This window comes from Musca domestica, unplaced genomic scaffold (genome assembly GCF_030504385.1).
Source record: "Musca domestica strain aabys unplaced genomic scaffold, Musca_domestica.polishedcontigs.V.1.1 62, whole genome shotgun sequence".
Lineage (NCBI taxonomy): Eukaryota > Metazoa > Arthropoda > Insecta > Diptera > Muscidae > Musca > Musca domestica.
This window is the reverse complement of record NW_026712369.1, coordinates 2,938,681-2,959,813: the sequence shown is the minus strand read 5'-3', so window position 1 is coordinate 2,959,813 and position 21,133 is coordinate 2,938,681. Positions and strand designations below refer to the sequence as shown.

Genomic DNA, 21,133 nt, shown 5'->3' with positions numbered 1-21,133 from the left:
AGTCCTCAAGGCGTGGATTTTTTAAACAATTTTTGGAGGGCTCCAAAAGTCCTCAAGGCGTGGATTTTTTAAACAATTTTTGGAGGGCTCCAAAAGTCCTCAAGGCGTGATTTTTTAAACAATTTTTGGAGGGCTCCAAAAGTCCTCAAGGCGTGGATTTTTTAAACAATTTTTGGAGGGCTCCAAAAGTCCTCAAGGCGTGGATTTTTTAAACAATTTTTGGAGGGCTCCAAAAGTCCTCAAGGCGTGGATTTTTTAAACAATTTTTGGAGGGCTCCAAAAGTCCTCAAGGCGTGGATTTTTTAAACAATTTTTGGAGGGCTCCAAAAGTCCTCAAGGCGTGGATTTTTTAAACAATTTTTGGAGGGCTCCAAAAGTCCTCAAGGCGTGGATTTTTTAAACAATTTTTGGAGGGCTCCAAAAGTCCTCAAGGCGTGGATTTTTTAAACAATTTTTGGAGGGCTCCAAAAGTCCTCAAGGCGTGGATTTTTTAAACAATTTTTGGAGGGCTCCAAAAGTCCTCAAGGCGTGGATTTTTTAAACAATTTTTGGAGGGCTCCAAAAGTCCTCAAGGCGTGGATTTTTTAAACAATTTTTGGAGGGCTCCAAAAGTCCTCAAGGCGTGGATTTTTTAAACAATTTTTGGAGGGCTCCAAAAGTCCTCAAGGCGTGGATTTTTTAAACAATTTTTGGAGGGCTCCAAAAGTCCTCAAGGCGTGGATTTTTTAAACAATTTTTGGAGGGCTCCAAAAGTCCTCAAGGCGTGGATTTTTTAAACAATTTTTGGAGGGCTCCAAAAGTCCTCAAGGCGTGGATTTTTTAAACAATTTTTGGAGGGCTCCAAAAGTCCTCAAGGCGTGGATTTTTTAAACAATTTTTGGAGGGCTCCAAAAGTCCTCAAGGCGTGGATTTTTTAAACAATTTTTGGAGGGCTCCAAAAGTCCTCAAGGCGTGGATTTTTTAAACAATTTTTGGAGGGCTCCAAAAGTCCTCAAGGCGTGGATTTTTTAAACAATTTTTGGAGGGCTCCAAATGTCCTCAAGGCGTGGATTTTTAAAGCAGTTTTTGAAAGGGTCCAAAAAGTCCTCAACTATACATTGCGAACATCAAATACCAAATTTGAAACAATTCCGGTGAATAATGTCGCTAAAATCATCAAAATACCGAATGTAGGTAGGTACAGTTATATGGGGGTTATACGAAGACGTGGACCTGCACGGAAAATTTTCTGTCACAGGCTGAAGCATCCATTACGAACTTCAAATACCAAATTTTAAAAAATTCCGGTGAATAATGTAGCTAAAATCATAAAAAAACGGAATATTGGGAGGTACCGTTATATGTGTGCTATACGAAAACGTGGCCCTGCACAGACGATTTTCTGTCTTAGGCTGTAATATCCCTTTGGAACTTCAAATATCAAATTTGAAACATTTCCGGTAAATAATGTCGCTAAAATCATCAAAATACCGAATATCGGGAGGTACCGCTATATGAAAACGGGGACCGCCTACTGTAAAAATAAACATGTGTGCAAAATTGTATCCTTCTATCTCAATTCGTTCGAAAGATAGCGTAATTACAACAGATAGACGGACAGACAGACAGACGGACAGACATACAGACGGACATCGCTAAATCGACATAGAATTTTACGCTGATCAAGAATATATATACTTTGTTGGGTCTGACATGAGTATTTGGAGGGTATAAAAATTTTCCAATTGGAATTTTTTTGAATAAAACTTCAACATTATTTTCTTTATTCCTCCATTAATCTTCCAATTGTTACAACAATTTCCGCTACTAATTCTATATCACCTTTAGAAAACACGTTGTGTTCCTAGTTAATTAAATTTTCTTTTGTTTTATATAAATTATTTTGTTTGTTTGCAACATGAATAAATTAATTCAAACTGTTTTCTTGTTCCAATTTTGTGTCCATTAACAGACAAAACAACTAAAAGAACAATACAAACAAATGCAGTATTTTTTTTTTTTTTTTTTTTTTTTTTGAATTATGACTACCCTCCAGCTTCAACTTCATTGAAATTTCCTGCTTATTAATTCGTGTATGCATGCAATGCTCTTTCTCTCTGCATCCTCTCTCGCCACCACCCCCACTCACACACTCACAAATAACGTAAATAACTGCCCATTAGGGAGCCCCAACTAAACGGTCGGTCAATGGAATGTCACTTGAACCAACCAACCAACTAACCAAAGCAACAGCAACAACAGTAACAAATAAGCAAACAATGCACAATCAGTAACAACAACAAGACCAAAAAGAACATGGACAAAGATTAAGTGGCAAAGATGATGATTACATGTCTGAGAATCTCCATCTCCATTGGGATTGGAAACTCCATAAATGCCCTGCTTCAATTGCTTTGTTGCCCCTATCGATTAAATGATACTTGAACTTTTCTCTAGCTGAATGGAAATAATGGGATATTGTATGTGTAGGAGAAAGAGAGAGAGAAAGAGAGAGATTAAAATATATTAAAGTATATATTTTGAGAGCTAAGAACAGTTTTTATTGTTATTCCTGGGAAACGTCGTATTGCAAGCAATTGTGAGATGAGATATTTGAGGACACTTGTTGGAGACAATTGACATCGAGAATTGAGATTCCATTGTTGAGTATATAGCTTTCCCATTTCTCTGAAGGTCAAATTCCAAGTGGGAAATGTATTGCGTAAACTGAACGCAAAGTTATTGGTGTGAAATATTCTTAATAAAATGCCATATTTCCCACATCACCACAACTCTTTCACCACAGCTATAGCCGTTGTGAATAAAATCCAAAGCATACTTTTAGGATGACAAAAAAATTTAATTCGATAAATTGTTTCCCGTTTCAGAACATCACCAAGACACGAACCATACGTTTCTGTTGTGCCGGCTATGATGGGAATTTATCGATAAATGATACCGTTTGTAAACCGGTTTGTCGCAGTGGTTGTGGTCGGGGCTATTGTCTGAAACCCGATGTGTGTAGCTGTGAACCGGGTTATATGGGAAAACATTGTACACAGCGTAAGTAGATGTACAAAAATGTACTAAGAATTGCATATTTATTGAGCTAAAATTCTCCAAATTTTTTCCAAATACGAAGTAGCGGGAACTGCTCGTAAATAAATAAAAATTAATTTAATAAAAAATGAAATTTATATAAAATTGAGAAATTTTAAAATGCTTTAACTTTCAGGTTGTGATCACGACCACTGGGGCCTGGAGTGCAAAAATGTCTGTCAGTGCCATAATGGAGCCGCCTGTGATAACAAATCGGGGACATGCCACTGTACCATGGGATGGACGGGAGAATTGTAAGTTTATATCTTCTAACGAAAAAAAAATTAAAAAATCCACGCTTAGAAATATATTGAAAATAGAGCATTTAAAAAATATTACTAATGTAAAATAATTTAATAATTTATTCAATATAATATAAATAAGGAAATAAAGAAAAATATTTAAGAAAAATCCACACTTAAAAATATATTAAAAAAAATATATATTAAAAATACTGTTAAAACATCGACGTTTATTTCAAATGAAAAAAAATAATTTGAAAAAAAACAACCTTAAAGAATAAAATGAGAAAATATAAAAAATTCACGCTTTTAAATAAATTTAAATAAAAATTTTTTATAAACTTCACATTTATAAAAAAAGTTGAAAAAACAATTTTTAAAAAATCCACACTTATAAATAAATTTAAAAATATTCATTTATATATTTAAATAAATCTACGTTTATGTATATTCTTTTAACATAAAAAATAATTTAAAAAATTCACGCTCATAAATAAATTGAAAACATTAATTTAAAAAAATACATGCTTGTATATAAATTAAAAAAATAATTTTTAAAAAATCCCCACATTTTAATAATAATATAATTTTAAGAAAATCCGTTTTTATATATATATTAAATAAAATAAATTAAAAGTCCTATCTCATAAATAAATTAAAAAGAAATAATTTTTAAAAAATAAATAAAACCATTTTTAAAAATCTACAACTATATATAAACTGAAAAAAAAAATATATTTTTTTTAAATCTACGCTTATTTATAAATTCAAAAAATAATTTTTAAAAATCCCTTGTTTATATATAAAATGAAAAAAATATACATAATTATAAATATATATTTATTAGATCCTCGCTTATATAGAAATTTAAAAAATAATTCATAAAAAATCCACAATTGAAAATAAAAGTAAAAAATAATTTCAATAGTTTTTAAAAATCCACGCTTAAATATAATTTTAAAAAATATTTTTTAAAAAAATTCCTCGCATAAATATAATTAAAAAAAATATTTTTTTAAATCCACTCTTAAATATATTCTTAAAAAAGTATTCTTAAAAAATACACTCTCCATAATTGGTAAAAATATTTTTTAAAAAATCCGCGCATAATTAAAAATTAAAAAAAAATATATTTTTTTAATTCACAATAAAATATAATTAAAAAAATATTTTTTAAAAAATCTGCACTTAATTATAAAATTAAAAAATATGTATTTTTAAAAAAAAATCACGCATAGTTATAAATTATTGTTTTTAAATCCACGATTAAATATCATTTAAAAAAATATGTTTATAAAAATCCCCGCCTAAATATAATTTTAAAAAATATTTTCTTAAAAATAACCACCGCTTAAATATATTTTTAAAAAATATTTTTCTAAAAAATATAATATTAAGAAATATTTTCTATAAAGCTTCCTTTGATAAATATAATTTTAAAAATATTTTCTTAAAAATAATTTCAAAAAATATATCTTACAAAAATCTTAATTTTATCTTAATTTTGAAAAATATTTTTTTTTAAATAATTTTAATACATATTTTTTAAATATAGTTTAAAAAAAATAGAACTGTGTTGGCTTGTTTGTTCGGGATACCATAGTATTTTGTTGTTGCAAAATGGTCAGGCTTAATGTTTGTTGTTTCTCAGTGGAGAAAGATAATAATGTTTACCCGGGTGTAAGGCAGGGAATACCTAGGCTTCGGAAAGAGCCACCAATCCTCATCAGCTCCCATGGTAGACATTACCACAAACGTTGTTTTTATAAAAACAACAATCAAAGGATTAAGCCTGACCAAATTGCAACAACAAAATTAAAAAAAGAATTAAGAAAATCCACGCCTTAATTTAATTTAAAAAAAATTATTTTAAAAAATCCACGACTTATTTTAATTTAATTTCAAAAAAAAATATTTTAAAAAAATCCCGTTTAAATGTACTTTTAAAAAATCCTCGCTTAAATATAATTTTAAAAAATATATTTTAAAAGATCAACGGTGTAATATAATTTTATATAATAATATATAATAAATAATCAAGGCTCTAAAATAAATCAAAAAAATATGTTTTAAAAAATGCACGATTAAATATAATTTTACAAAATATATTTTAAAAATTTAATTTAATTAAAAAAAATGTTTTAAAAAAATGAGCTTAAATATAATTTAAAAAATCCACGCCTTAATTTAATTTAAAAAAATGCTTTAAAAAAACGCGCTTAAATATAATTTTATTTAAAAAAATATATATTTTAAAAAATCCTCGTTTAAATATTATTTAAAAAAATATTTTAAAAAATCCACGCATAAATATAATTAAAAAATATTTTTTAAAAAATTCACGCTAATATATAATTTTAAAAAATATTTTTTTTAAGCCCCGCTTAAATATAAAGCAAAAATATTTTTTTTTTCGAAAAATCATAATTTTGAAGATATTTTTTAAAAAATCAATGCTTAAATATAAATTTAAAAAATATTTTCTTAACAAATCCACGTTTAAATACAATAGTAATATATATACATAATAAAAAATAATTTATATTTTTTATAATACAAAATAAAAAATATTTTTATAATAAAAAATAATTTAAAAATTACACGCTTAAAAATTAATTTAAAAAATAATTTTAACAAAAAATTCACTATATAAAATTAAAAAAAAAAAATATTCCACGTTTATTAAGAAATATTCTTAAAAAATCCACGTTTATTAAAAAATATTTTTAATAAATCCACGAAGAAGAAATATTTAAAAAATCCACACAAAAAAACAAATATTTTTAAAAAATCCGCTTTTGTATATAAAATAAAAAAATTGAAATTAAAAAATAATTTTTACAAAATCCACGCATATATATATGTCGAAAAATTATTTTTTAAAAAATCACTTTTATAAATAATTTGAAAACCCAAATTTACTTTAAAACCTCCACGCTTTTAATTTAATTACAACTCACTCCTCAACTCATTGTTTTTCTCTTCTTCCAGCTGTGAAAAGCCCTGCCCCAAGGGCACTTATGGCGTAATGTGTCGCAAGGCCTGTGAATGTGAAAACAAGCTCTGTCACCCCCAGACGGGAGCGTGTGATTCCCCAGCACTTGACCCCACTTTGGCCCCAAATGCCACTCATGTTATGATTGCCACGCTAAATTCCACAATTGTTAACATCACCCACAATTTGGATCGAATTGCGAAGAATATTGTCAATATAGCCACGAGTACTACGTCGGAGCCCATAAGCCTGCCACCCCAGATTTTGGAAGTAACCACGGTGGCGCCAACTATACCCGAGGTGATTGTCATCAAACAGGAACCCGAAGTACCTCACACCCCCAAAATAATAGTCCATCAACAAGGTCAGGGACTGCTGGATAATTTACATGCCGCCGCCAAGACCCCAGAGGTGATACATGTCATCACTGGATGGCCGGGACAACAGAACAATGTTAGTCAGGAGGAAAAACTAAATTTGGCCGGTTTTGGTGGCCACCCAACCAAGAAGGAGGAGACTCAAAATTCCAATGACAGCCACAATTCGGATCATGAAAATAGTCTGCTTACAACGCTTCTGATCATTTTACTAGTGATTATGTTTGGCATTGGCATAGGTTTGGTTTATGTCTATAGGCGCTATAATTTACAAAAGGCCCAGGTGGAGGCTGCCTTGGCTGCACGCAATGTCAGCTTGGTGCCGAGTCCCAACTTAAATTCCCCCATCATTGTTACACCGCCCACACCTCTGACGGCCTACACCAATGATCAACATATGCAGGATTTAAATAGCGGCGGCCACTTGCAGCCCGGCAATACCGGAACACTGGGTAAAAGTTTTCTCAAGCCCCTGCCGGATCTGCCAGCCTTTACCCAGATGGTGCGCAATAAAATCGAGGGTATGTAAGTGTCTTGCGGAGAACAGGAAGAAAATGAAACAAAGGCATTTTTTGTGATTTTTTTAAACAAATTTTATTATCCCTCTCTCTTTCTCTTTTTTTTTCTCCCCTCAGGACCCGACTTGTATGACTCACCCAGTAATAGTTCCTCAATATCACCCGCACCCACCATTAATTCATATGCTTATGCACGCAAGGAGTCTTTGTATTCGGTGGTGACACCGAAGTCTCGAAAGGGTAGCATGGATTCCCATCTTTACGATGAGATTCGATATCCCACAGCCATGCAGCATCATCAACATCATCAGCAACACCACGCACATACAAAGCCACATCATCATTCCACCCAGCATAATGTTTATATACCACAGCATCATAGTCAGGCCCAACCTCAGCAGCAGCAGATGCAACAGCAACACCAACATCAGCAATCCCAGCCGTTACAACCCAACCCGGCTCAACAACAGTTGCAATCCCACGGCAGCGGGTTCTACGACACCGGATTGACCCGAAACAACAACACTCCAGTTTCGGCCAGCGGCTGCCAACCCAGTGTATACATGTTCGTGTTTGTTTATTTTTCTGTTTTGGGAGCAGCACATCCCGGAATGCTTGCTCCGGATTCTTTTGGTCCGTGCCGGGCTTGAGGAAAACCCCGGACCATGGTTCTGTACGGTTTGCCAAAACACCATCCACCATAGATCAGTCTCGGTGCGATGTAATGGATGCAGAGGATGGGTGCATTTTAGAAATTGTTCCGGTTTAACCCGGTTGCGAGACTATAGCGATAGGGACTATGTTGCTTCGTGCTGCACCAACGTAGTCCCCAGTGAGTCCACGACCTCGTCGTCAACTTCCGAGTCGTCGTCGGAGTATGGAACTCCCCCGCAGTCTCCAGAACAGCAACCTTTACCGCAGCACTTAACGCCACATGTTGCTGTTCCAATTCCGGACAATGCATCGTTCTTGCAGTTCAATTGCAACGGACTCCGAGGTAAAATTGATGAGATAGTGGATTTTATGAATCGGAGGAATATCAAGATCGCAGCGGTGCAGGAAACCAAGCTCAATGAAAATTGTAGCTTACAACGTTGCAATGGTTACAACGTATTGAGGAAAGATCGCACCAGAAGTGGAGGTGGGGGATTAGCGTTCCTGATACACCATTCTGTTCAATACAGACCTATCTCGCTTGAGCTAGTCTCTAGTGACCCGTACATGGAGTGTATGGGGGTAGCAGTCAAGTGTGGTACTGCCGAGGTAGAGGTGCTTAATGTGTATATCCCGCCGGTTAATAGCTGTGAACCGCGTTACTTGCCTAATATAAGCCCACTTTTGGAAGGCAATAACCGCCTGGTACTAGGGGACTTCAATGCCCACCATGAGTTGTGGCATTCCGTCCTAGGTAATGACCAGAGGGGATCAGCGTTGGCAGAGCAGATTGACTGCTCCACATTTTGCACGGTAAACGAGGATGCCCCCACCCGAATAAGAGGAGAGTGTCACAGTTCGCCAGACTTAACCATCGTGTCACCCGGTCTGATAAATGACGTGACTTGGCAACCCGTCATTTCTCTTGGCTCAGACCATCTCCCGATAATCGTCTCCATCAGCAGATCGCCCGATTTCATAACCTCTGAACGCCGCACTTTCCTTAACCATGGGAAAGCCCACTGGCCCGAGTTCAGAGAGTTCACCAACCTTCGCTTCAGAGAACTGCCCAATCCTTCTGATGTTCGGGTAGCTGAAAGGATTTTCCGGGACATCATCAAAGCTGCAGCCGCTCGCTATATACCTGCTGGTCGAATACCCGAAGTAAGACCAAATTTCCCAGCAGAGGCAGCGGGATTAGCGAATGAGCGTGATGAGCTCCGACGTACCAACCCTACTGATCCCAGAGTCAGTGAACTGACAGTGGAAGTCAACCGGTTGGTACAGGAGCATAAGCGGAAAAAGTGGCTAGACCATCTGAAGTGTTGCAACATCGGAACCGATTTGAGTAAACTGTGGGTAACGGTAAAGTCACTCTCGAACCCTGGGAAAAAGGATGATAGGACAGCAGTCACATTTAACGACGTAACTGTGACTGATCCGAAGAGGTGCGCTGGCTGTTTTAGCCGCCAATTTGTCGAGCACCCCGAGAGTGATAGGGCGAGGCGAAGAGTACTACGTCGTATAAGAGCTCTTCCCGCCGAGGATGTACCTCCACAGTTTACGATGGGTGATGTTGCGAATGTCATCCGAAACGCTAAGTCATCTAAAGCGTTGGGCCCGGACGGAATATCAATGGTAATGTTGAAGCAACTGGATACGCCGGGAGTTGAGTATTTAACCAAAGTCCTTAACTTGTCGTTAGCCACCCACATAGTTCCCGAAGCCTGGAAAATGGGCAGGGTGGTCCCGCTACTGAAGCCTGGCAAGGATGCCAGCAAAGGCGAATCATACAGGCCAATTTCGCTTTTGTCGCCAGTAGCAAAGACTCTCGAGGCCTTACTCCTCCCCAGTATCAGAGGAAGCTATTCAGTTGCTAACCATCAACACGGTTTCCGTCCACTACATAGCACTACAACAGCATTGCACGCCATATCCACACATATCAGTCGAGGACTCAACCAGAACAGGCCGTGCCACAGAACAGTAGTGGTGGCTCTCGACCTATCAAAGGCCTTTGATACGGTCAACCATGCCACGCTGTTCGAGGACGTTGAGAACACTACCCTCCGGCCAAGTTTGAAACGTTGGATAGTCAACTATATGTGTGGACGCCAGTCGTACGTGGAATTCCGGAATAAGAAGTCCAAGCCTCGTAGAGTGAAACAGGGAGTTCCCCAAGGTGGGGTGATATCTCCGGAACTGTTTAACCTCTACCTTTCCGGAATTCCGCGCCCTCCAGACGGCATCGAGATCGTAACTTATGCGGATGATTGTACGATCATGGCGTCGGGTCCTGTAGTTGATGACATATGTGTCAGGGTGAATAATTATCTCGCGGAGCTTGCCGCCTTCTTCCACGCGAGGAATATGAAAATATCCGCCACTAAATCGACGGCCACACTATTTACCACATGGACTGCGGAGATGAGAACACAGCTGAATGTGCAGGTCGAGGGGCATATAATTCCGACCACCAACTACCCCAAAATTCTTGGGGTCACATTCGATAGCATGTTCAAGTCTTCCGCGCAAGCCACAGCTATTTGCGATAAAATGAAAAGTAGGAACAAGGTCCTCAAGGCGCTAGCCGGCAGCACTTGGGGTGCGGATAAAGAAACCTTGTTGACCTCTTATAAAGCGATAGGTCGGTCTGTGGTTAGCTATGCGGCTCCAGTGTGGTCGGCGAATACAAGTGCAACGCAGTGGAAATGTATTCAGACCTGCCAGAATGCCGCCCTGAGAACTGCAACAGGGTGCCTCCTCATGACGCCTGTGGACCACTTACATGAGGAGACGAAGGTTCTTCCCTTACGTCAGCATAATCATATGCTTTCGTTGCAGTACCTGCTTGGGTGTTATCGCGGGAGTCACCCTAACCACCATATGGTGGATAGAACTCCCCCACCCAGGCGTGTCAGGAAGGACCTGCACGATCTAGAGAGAGAGGTCCAGCGATATAAGAGAGAGCCTCTAGATCATGAAGCCTATCAAGCAGGTCTGAATAGCATTCATACTGATGCAGTCGCAGAGGTAGTCAATAATTACAGTATGAATGCCATACTCGGAGTCCACCCCCCATCCATTGCAGCTGAAGAACGTCGGCTGCCTAGGCAAACCAGGGTAGTTTTGGCCCAACTACGTTCAGGATGGTGCAGCCGTCTCAATTCGTATTGGGCACGAATTGATGAGGATGTGCGGAACGCCTGCCCAGCGTGTGATACAGGCCCGCACAACACGCTGCATTTGTTTAATTGTCCTGCCAAGCCTACCCAACTCCGTCCAGAGGATCTATGGCTACAGCCCATAAAGGTAGCAGAATTCCTAAACCTGGACATTGAGGAAGAACCAGATTAGTCGGAAAAAACAACAGAACGTGTAAAACTGCTACAACAACAACAACAGTTGCAACATTTTGGCTCATTTAACCAACCACCAACTCATGCGCAACTTCAAGCAGGCTCTCATCACACTCACACTCTACAGCCAGGACATGTTGCCCAGTCGCCGCCGTCTGCAGCTACCGCCACTCATCACGTCTCGCATTTAATAATTCCACCACAAAATACAAAATATCTTCAAGTGCCACAACATACTCACACACATAAGATCACCCATATATAAGTAAACAAATAATTAATGTGCAAATATTTATATATAATTTTTAGATTTATATTTTTCAAAAGAAACAATAATTTTTTTTATTTTTTATAATTTTGTAAATGTTTGAAATTTGATTTTGAATTAATAAAAGTCGAATTTAATAAATAAAAATAAAAAATAATTAAAATTAATGAACGTTTTTAGGGAGAGAGAAATTGGGAGAGAATGATGGGGATAAAGAGAAAGGGGTACAATGGGTAAGATATATTGAAAAAATAATTAAAAAAATAATTAAAAAAATAAATTAAATAAAAAAAAAATCTGAAAAAATAAATAAAAAAAAAAAATTGTTGAAACTAAACCTTCTGTTAGAATAAAACACACGACCGTATTCAGTGAATTCGTTTATTGAACTAAACAGTAGTAGAAAACATAAGACAATGTAAAGCTAAAAAGGAATTAGGATAAAACAAATATGCGATTGGGTTGCAGAGTCGTATTCGATGTTAAGATCGAGTTGCCAATACAATGTAACATCTGTTACAATAATCTAATTACCAACATATCCCGGCTCAACCCAAATGCATTTACAAAAATTCATTTCAATTTACTTTAAAATTCCTCAATTCAAATTCAAAATTAATTCCAATGTAATAAAATTCCAATTACAATTCTAATTTCAAAAGTTCACATGCCACAACATGTTTCTGCTTCATCAAGACTTTTGTGAATATGTCAGCTGCGTTCTCCTCTGAAGGTATATATTCCACATCAACAGAACCTTCGTTGTATTTGTCTCTTATGTAGTGGTATTTTATGTCAATGTGTTTACTGCGTTTATGTACAGCCGGATTTCTAACCATAAAATTTGCCCCTTGGTTGTCGCAGTAAATACTCGTAGGTTCTCGAACATATTCAGCAAAACACATTTCACGAAGCAGACTTCTCGTGAAAATTACTTCCTTGGCCCCTTGACATAGAGCCACGTACTCAGCCTCCATTGAACTAAGTGCGACTACAGATTGCTTACGGGACTCCCATGCTACTGCACCGTTTGTTAGGAACATAACAAACCCAGAGAATGACCTGCGGTCGCATGAGTCGCATCCCCAATCAGCATCTGTAAAACAGAAAACATTCTGACCATTTTTAGTGTAAGTGATCTTACCACCAGGATGTTTAACTAAATAACGCAACAAGTATTTTGCAGCCTGCATATGTTCAGCATGAGGGTGGGAGTTAAATTGTGACAGCCTTGACACAACATGGGATATATCCGGCCTGGATATAACAGCCAAGTACATAAGACTTCCAATCAAGCTTTGATATTCTTTCATATTGTACTCGCACCCGTCGCCTTCACATTTGCTTAAAGTTGTGCCATTAGCCCATGGTGTTGATACAGGTTTCGAATTCTGCATCCCCCAATTCTGTAGCAATTGTTTTGTGTATTCCTCCTGATGAATGCGAATAGAGCCTCTTTCTCCATCTCTCTCAATTTGCATTCCAAGATAAAAAGAAATCGGACCGCGATCATCTGCTTCAACTTCATTATTAAGTTTTGTTATGATTTCGTTTATCTTCTCTTTCGTCGACGCAGCCAGAATCATGTCATCCACATACAGAGCAATTATAACAATGCAGTCACCGTCCCTTTGAAAGTAAACACAGTTGTCCGTTTGGCATCGTTGAAAATTCATTGAGAGAATAATTTCCGTTACTTTTCTATTCCACTCTCTACCTGCCTGACGCAAACCATACAATGCTTTTTTCAATTTGCATACTTTCCTCTCATTGTTGGGATCTTTAAACATTGGTGGTTGCTCCATGTAAACGTCATCCTCGAGGTCGCCGTTTAAGTACGCTGCCACTATGTCGATATGATGAATCAATAACTCATGCTGAACAGCCAAAGCCAAAACAATTCGAATGGTTGAGTGACGTACCACAGGCGCAAATGTTTCATGGTAGTCCACTTGATATCGCTGGGAACACCCCTGAGCTACCAACCTCGCCTTATATCTCTCCACCGTTCCGTCAGCTCTTCTTTTTATGGAAAACACCCATTTCGAACCAATAATATTTCCAGATTTTGGCCTGTCAATCAAATCCCATGTCTTGTTCTTTATTATCGACTGATATTCGGCATTCATGGCTTTTTTCCACTCATCAGCTTCGTCTGATTTCAATGCCTCTTTCAGCGTTTGAGGGTCTTCTACGATGGTATTGAGTAATTCTCTGTCTGTTACGTACACTTTTCTCGGGCGTCCTTTCATTTTAGTTCTTATTAGTTTTGGTCTTCCCCGTCCTCTTTTCAATTGAGTTTCGTTACTCTGTGTACCGCCAGCATCGCTTTGTTCTATTTCGGTTTCACTCTCATATTGTGTTTCTTCTTCGCTTGCCGTTTCGAAGTTGTCGTCTTGCTGTACATCGTCTGTTGCTACGTCATTGCTAGCATCGCCACCATCAATTTCGTTTGCGGGGTAGAAAATATTTACATTCAACTCATCGACGGTTTTGCTAGTGCTCTCCGCATTCTCGAATGAGCTCTCAAAAAATATAACGTCTCTTGCCTTGACGATCTCTCTTCTCTCCGTGTTGAATAAACGATACCCCTTCGAAAAATTTTCGTAACCGACGAACTTCATTTTTACTCCCTTCGGTTCTAATTTTCCTCCAGTGCGTTGTTTCTGCAAGACTACAGCGTCGCAGCCAAACGTCTTAAAATGCGCAACCGACGGTTTCTTGCTGTACCATTTTTCATACGGTGTTACCTCTCCTAAAACTTTCGTTGGGCTTCTGTTTCTAATGTATGCAGCTGTGTTGACAGCCTCTGCCCATAATCCTGGCGGCAGACCCGATTCATGCAGCATACACCGAGCCATTTCGATCAACGTTCTGTTTGCGCGCTCTGCCACGCCGTTCTGCTGTGGCGTGTGACTGATGGTCGTCTGGTGTAGCACTCCGTTTTTTTCGAAGAATTCTTTGAAACGACTGTTTAAGTACTCTTTTCCATTATCGCTTCTCACTTTCATCAATTTGCGGCCACTCTGCTTCTCCGCCATCGCAGTAAAAAGTTTGAAAACCTCAAAGGCATCACATTTATTTTTCAAAAAATAAGTAAATATAAATCTGGAATAGTCATCCGTGATTGTCATTAAATACAAAGCACCACCTTGAGAGCGAACTCTAAAAGGCCCACATAAGTCAGTGTGTACCAATTCCAGAACCGCCTTTGTATTTACTTGAGAGTACGAAGGGAAAGATTTCGTTGAAATTTTACCAACAGCACAGGTCATACATTTAAAATCTTTGGGCATTTTTAAATCCAGCCCCCTGACCATACCCTTGCTGCTCAGAGAATTCAAATCTCTGCTATTAAGATGACCGAAACGAGAATGCCATCTCTCAAAATCACCTCCTTTTCCGACGTTATTCAAACACTCAGCCGTGTTTACTTTTTCGTACTCTGCAAAAAATATACCGTTCTTCTTTGACGCATACATCATTTTTCTATTTGCCTTGCTCATGATAGTCGCACCGAATTTTGCAAAATGTACCGTATGACCAGCCTCGATAAATTTGCTAATAGACAAAAAATTTGAGTGTAGAGAGGGAACAAACAAAACATTCATCAGTGTTATTTTCATATATTTCGTTTTCATAACGACCGTTCCTCTTCCCTCTGCGTACACTTCGTCTCCGTCAGCCAACAAAATTGTTTGTCTCTTTTGCTCAAATTCTTGAAAATATTCTCTGCGACTGCTCATATGCGATGAAGCACCGCTGTCTAAAATCCATGCGCTGTTGCTTACATTTTTGTCAACAGCATTAAACGCCGACGCAACCGACTCATCATTGCTTTTCTTGCACTGAGCACGAATGTGGCCTAGCTGTCCACATTTGTAGCATTTAACGTTGCTGTGCTTAAAGTCTTTCTCAGCCTTTGCGTTGTTATTTTTTCCCCCGAATTTGTTGCTCCGATTACGCTTGTCGTGTTTATTTCTCTCGTTTGCCGAAAACACCTTGTCCTCACCACCGTTCTTGTCGCCTTGTCGACGTTCCTCCTCAAGAACTTTTGAAATGAGCTGCTCTATACCAGGCAACTCGTCTCTGCTCTCGACAGCAACAACAAAATTTTCCATATCTTCTGGTAGAGCGCACAGCAGCAATACAGCAACAAAATCGTCGTTCAACTCCAAACCAATACTTTTCAGGTCGTCTATTATGCCTCGGAATTCTCCGATTTGTGATGACAGCCGTTGACCAGAGCTAATTTTGAAACGTACCAATCTTTTAAAGAGATTTACTTTTCTACATGCCGTGTTGGCCTTGTACAGTCCACACAAAGTGTTCCATGCACCCTTGGCAGTTGTGCAATCTTTAATGTTATTAACTCACTCGGCTTCACACTTAAATTAATCACTGCCAGAGCCTTTTGATCAATTGCTATCCAATTGGCCTTTTTGGATTCATCCGTTGGACACTGTTCCTGAATCACATTCCACATATCCAAAGTTATCAGCAAACTTTTCATTTGTATGGACCATGTTGTATAATTCTCACTGTCCAATTTCTCCACGTTAGCTACTGAATTCATTTTTTTTTTTTTTTTATAAAAACAATATTCTTAATCAATATTTTTCTCACAGTATAACGCGTGGCTCTGGGCCCATAACCTTTGTTGAAACTAAACCTTCTGTTAGAATAAAACACACGACCGTATTCAGTGAATTCGTTTATTGAACTAAACAGTAGTAGAAAACATAAGACAATGTAAAGCTAAAAAGGAATTAGGATAAAACAAATATGCGATTGGGTTGCAGAGTCGTATTCGATGTTAAGATCGAGTTGCCAATACAATGTAACATCTGTTACAATAATCTAATTACCAACAAAAATAATTGACAAAATAATTTTTAAATAATCCACGCTTATTAATACATTTAAAAAAATAATTTTTAAAAAATCCACGCATATTAATATATTTAAAAAAAATAATTTTTAAAAAATCCACGCTTATTAATATATTTAAAAAAATAAATTTTAAAAAATCCACGCTTATTAATATATTTAAAATAATAATTTTTTAAAAATCCACGATTATAAATCTATTGAAAAAATAATTTTTAAAAAATCCACGATTATAAATCTATTGAAAAAATAATTTTTAAAAAATCCACGATTATAAATCTATTGAAAAAATAATTTTTAAAAAATCCACGCTTATTAATATATTTAAAAAAATAAATTTTAAAAAATCCACGCTTATTAATATATTTAAAAAAATAATTTTTTAAAAATCCACGATTATAAATCTATTGAAAAAATAATTTTTAAAAAATCCACGATTATAAATCTATTGAAAAAATAATTTTTAAAAAATCCACACTTATTAATATATTTAAAAAAATAATTTTTAAAAAATCCACGCTTATTAGCATATTTAAAAAACTAATTTTTAAAAAATCCACACTTATTAATATATTTAAAAAAATAATTTTTAAAAAATCCACGCTTGTTAATATATTTAAAAAAATAAATTTTAAAAAATCCACGCTTATTAATATATTTAAAAAACTAATTTTTTAAAAATCCACGATTATAAATCTATTGAAGAAATCATTTTTAAAAAATCCACGATTATAAATCTATTGAAGAAATCATTTTTAAAAAATCCACGCTTATTAATATATTTAAAAAAATAATTTTTAAAAAATCCACGCTTATTAACATATTTAAAAAAATAATTTTTAAAAAATCCACGCTTATTAATATATTTAAAAAAATAATTTTTAAAAAATCCGCGCTTATTAATATATTTAAAAAAATAATTTTTAAAAAATCCACGCTTATTAATATATTTAAAAAAATAATTTTTAAAAAATCCACGCTTATTAATATATTTAAAAAAATAATTTTTAAAAAATCCACGCTTATTAATATATTTAAAAAAATAATTTTTAAAAAATCCACGCTTATTAATATATTTAAAAAAATAATTTTTAAAAAATCCACGCTTATTAGTATATTTAAAAAATAATTTTTAAAAAATCCACGCTTATTAATATATTTAAAAAAATAATTTTTAAAAAATCCACGCTTATTAATATATTTAAAAAAATAATTTTTAAAAAATCCACGCTTATTAATATATTTAAAAAAATAATTTTTAAAAAATCCACGCTTATTAATATATTTAAAAAAATAATTTTTAAAAAATCCACGCTTATTAATATATTTAAAAACTAATTTTTAAAAATCCACGCTTATTAATATATTTAAAAAAAAATAATTTTTAAAAAATCCACGCTTATTAATATATTTAAAAAGATAATTTTTAAAAAATCCACGCTTATTAATATATTTAAAAAAATAATTTTTAAAAAATCCACGCTTATTAATATATTTAAAAAACTAATTTTTAAAAATCCACGCTTATTAATATATTTAAAAAAAATAATTTTTAAAAAATCCACGCTTATTAATATATTTAAAAAGATAATTTTTAAAAAATCCACGCTTATTAATATATTTAAAAAAATTATTTTTAAAAAATCCACGCTTATTAATATATTTAAAAAAATAATTTTTAAAAAATCCACGCTTATTAATATATTTAAAAAACTAATTTTTAAAAATCCACGCTTATTAATATATTTAAAAAAAATAATTTTTAAAAAATCCACGCTTATTAATATATTTAAAAAGATAATTTTTAAAAAATCCACGCTTATTAATATATTTAAAAAAATAATTTTTAAAAAATCCACGCTTATTAATATATTTAAAAAAATAATTTTTAAAAAATCCACGATTATAAATCTATTGAAAAAATAATATCAATATATTTAAAAAAAATAATTTTTAAAAAATCCACGCTTATTAATATATTTAAAAAAATAATTTTTAAAAAATCCACACTTTTTAATATATTTGAAAAAATAATTTTTAAAAAATCCACGCTTATTAATATATTTAAAAAAATAATTTTTAAAAAATCCACGCTTATTAATATATTTGAAAAAATAATTTTTAAAAAATCCACGCTTTTTAATATATTTAAAAAAATAATTTTTAAAACTCCACGCTTATTAATAACTTAAAAAAAATAATTTTTAAAAAATTCACGCTTATTAATATATTTAAAAAAATAATTTTTAAAAAATCCACGATTATAAATCTATTGAAAAAATAATATCAATATATTTAAAAAAATAATTTTTAAAAAATCCACGCTTATTAATATATTTAAAAAAATAATTTTTAAAAAATCCACACTTTTTAATATATTTGAAAAAATAATTTTTAAAAAATCCACGCTTCTTAATATATTTGAAAAAATAATTTTTAAAAAATCCACGCTTATTAATATATTTAAAAAAATAATTTTTAAAAAATCCATGCTTATTAATATATTTAAAAAAATAATTTTTAAAAAATCCACGCTTATTAATATATTTAAAAAAAATAATTTTTAAAAAATCCATGCTTATTAATATATTTAAAAAAAATAATTTTTAAAAAATCCACGCTTATTAATATATTTAAAAAAATAATTTTTAAAAAATCCACGCTCATTAATATATTAAAAAAATAACTTTTAAAAAATCCACGCTTATTCATATGTTTAAAAAAATAATTTTTAAAAAATCCACGCTTATTAATATATTTAAAAAAAAATAATTTTTAAAAAATCCACGCTTATTAATATATTTAAAAAATAATTTTTAAAAAATCCACGCTTATTAATATATTTAAAAAATAATTTTTAAAAAATCCACGATTATAAATCTATTGAAAAAATAATTTTTAAAAAATCCACGCTTATTAATATATTTAAAAAATATTTTTTAAAAAATCCACGCTTATTAATATATTTAAAAAATAATTTTTAAAAAATCCACGATTATAAATCTATTGAAAAAATAACTTTTAAAAAATCCACGCTTATTAATATATTTAAAAATAATTTTTAAAAAATCCACGATTATAAATCTATTGAAAAAATAACTTTTAAAAAATCCACGCTTATTAATATATTTAAAAAATAATTTTTAAAAAATCCACGATTATAAATCTATTGAAAAAATAACTTTTAAAAAATCCACGCTTATTAATATATTTAAAAAATAATTTTTAAAAAATCCACGCTTATTAGTATATTTAAAAAAATAATTTTTAAAAAATCCACGCTTATAAATCTATTGAAAAAATAATTTTTAAAAATTCCACACTTATTAATATATTAAAAAAAAAATAATTTTTAAAAAATCCACGCTTATAAATACATTTAAAAAAATCATTTTTAAAACATCCACGATTAAAATCTATTGAAAAAATAATTTTTAACAAATCCACGATTAATACGCTTATAAATATATTAAAAAAAAATATATAAAAAATCCATGCTGATTAATATATTTAAAAAAAATATTTTTTAAAAAATCTACGCTTATTAATATATTTAAAAAATATTTTTTAAAAAATCTACGCTTATTAATACATTAAATTAATAATTTTTAAAAAATCCACGCTTATTAATATATTCAAAAAATAATTTAAAAAATAATTTTTAAAAAATCCACGCTTATTAATATATTTAAAAAATAATTTAAAAAATAATTTTTAAAAAATCCACGCTTATTAATATATTTAAAAAATAATTTAAAAAATAATTTTTAAAAAATCCACGCTTATTAATATATTTAAAAAATAATTTAAAAAATAATTTTTAAAAAATCCACGCTTATTAATATATTTAAAAAATAATTTAAAAAATAATTTTTAAAAAATCCACGCTTATTAATATATTTAAAAAATAATTTAAAAAATAATTTTTAAAAAATCCACGCTTATTAATATATTTAAAAAATAATTTAAAAAATAATTTTTAAAAAATCCACGCTTATAAATATATTTAAAAAAATCATTTTTAAAACATCCACGATTAAAATCTATTGAAAAAATAATTTTTAACAAATCCACGATTAATACGCTTATAAATATATTAAAAAAAAATATATAAAAAATCCATGCTGATTAATATATTTAAAAAAAATATTTTTTAAAAAATCTACGCTTATTAATATATTTAAAAAATATTTTTTAAAAAATCTACGCTTATTAATACATTTAATTAATAATTTTTAAAAAATCCACGCTTATTAATATATTTAAAAAATAATTTAAAAAATAATTTTTAAAAAATCCACGCTTATTAATATATTTAAAAAATAATTTAAAAAATAATTTTTAAAAAATCCACGCTTATTAATATATTTAAAAAATAATTTAAAAAATAATTTTTAAAAAATCCACGCTTATTAATATATTTAAAAAATAATTTAAAAAATAATTTTTAAAAAATCCACGCTTATTAATATATTTAAAAAATAATTTAAAAAATAATTTTTAAAAAATCCACGCTTATTAATATATTTAAAAAATAAATTAAAAAATAATTTTTAAAAAATCCACGCTTATTAATATATTTAAAAATAATTTAAAAAATAATTTTTAAAAAATCCACGCTTATTAATATATTTAAAAAATAATTTAAAAAATAATTTTTAAAAAATCCACGCTTATTAATATATTTAAAAAATAATTTAAAAAATAATTTTTAAAAAATCCACGCTTATTAATATATTTAAAAAATAATTT

The 21,133-nt window shown here is 31.9% G+C and overlaps 1 protein-coding gene across 1 annotated transcript in view; it reads left to right on the top strand.

The window, feature by feature from the left end:
• LOC101896960 (uncharacterized) overlaps positions 1–11,520 on the top strand; it is a 66,464-nt gene extending 54,944 nt beyond the window's left edge. Inside the window, exons 2-6 of the mRNA XM_059129538.1 lie at positions 2,868–3,042; positions 3,215–3,332; positions 6,312–7,213; positions 7,328–7,696; positions 11,253–11,520. Of these exons, the coding sequence (XP_058985521.1) occupies positions 2,868–3,042; positions 3,215–3,332; positions 6,312–7,213; positions 7,328–7,696; positions 11,253–11,488 (1,800 nt within the window). The 3' untranslated portion in view covers positions 11,489–11,520. The remainder of the gene's footprint in view (positions 1–2,867; positions 3,043–3,214; positions 3,333–6,311; positions 7,214–7,327; positions 7,697–11,252) is intronic.
• The last annotated feature ends 9,613 nt before the right edge of the window (positions 11,521–21,133 follow it).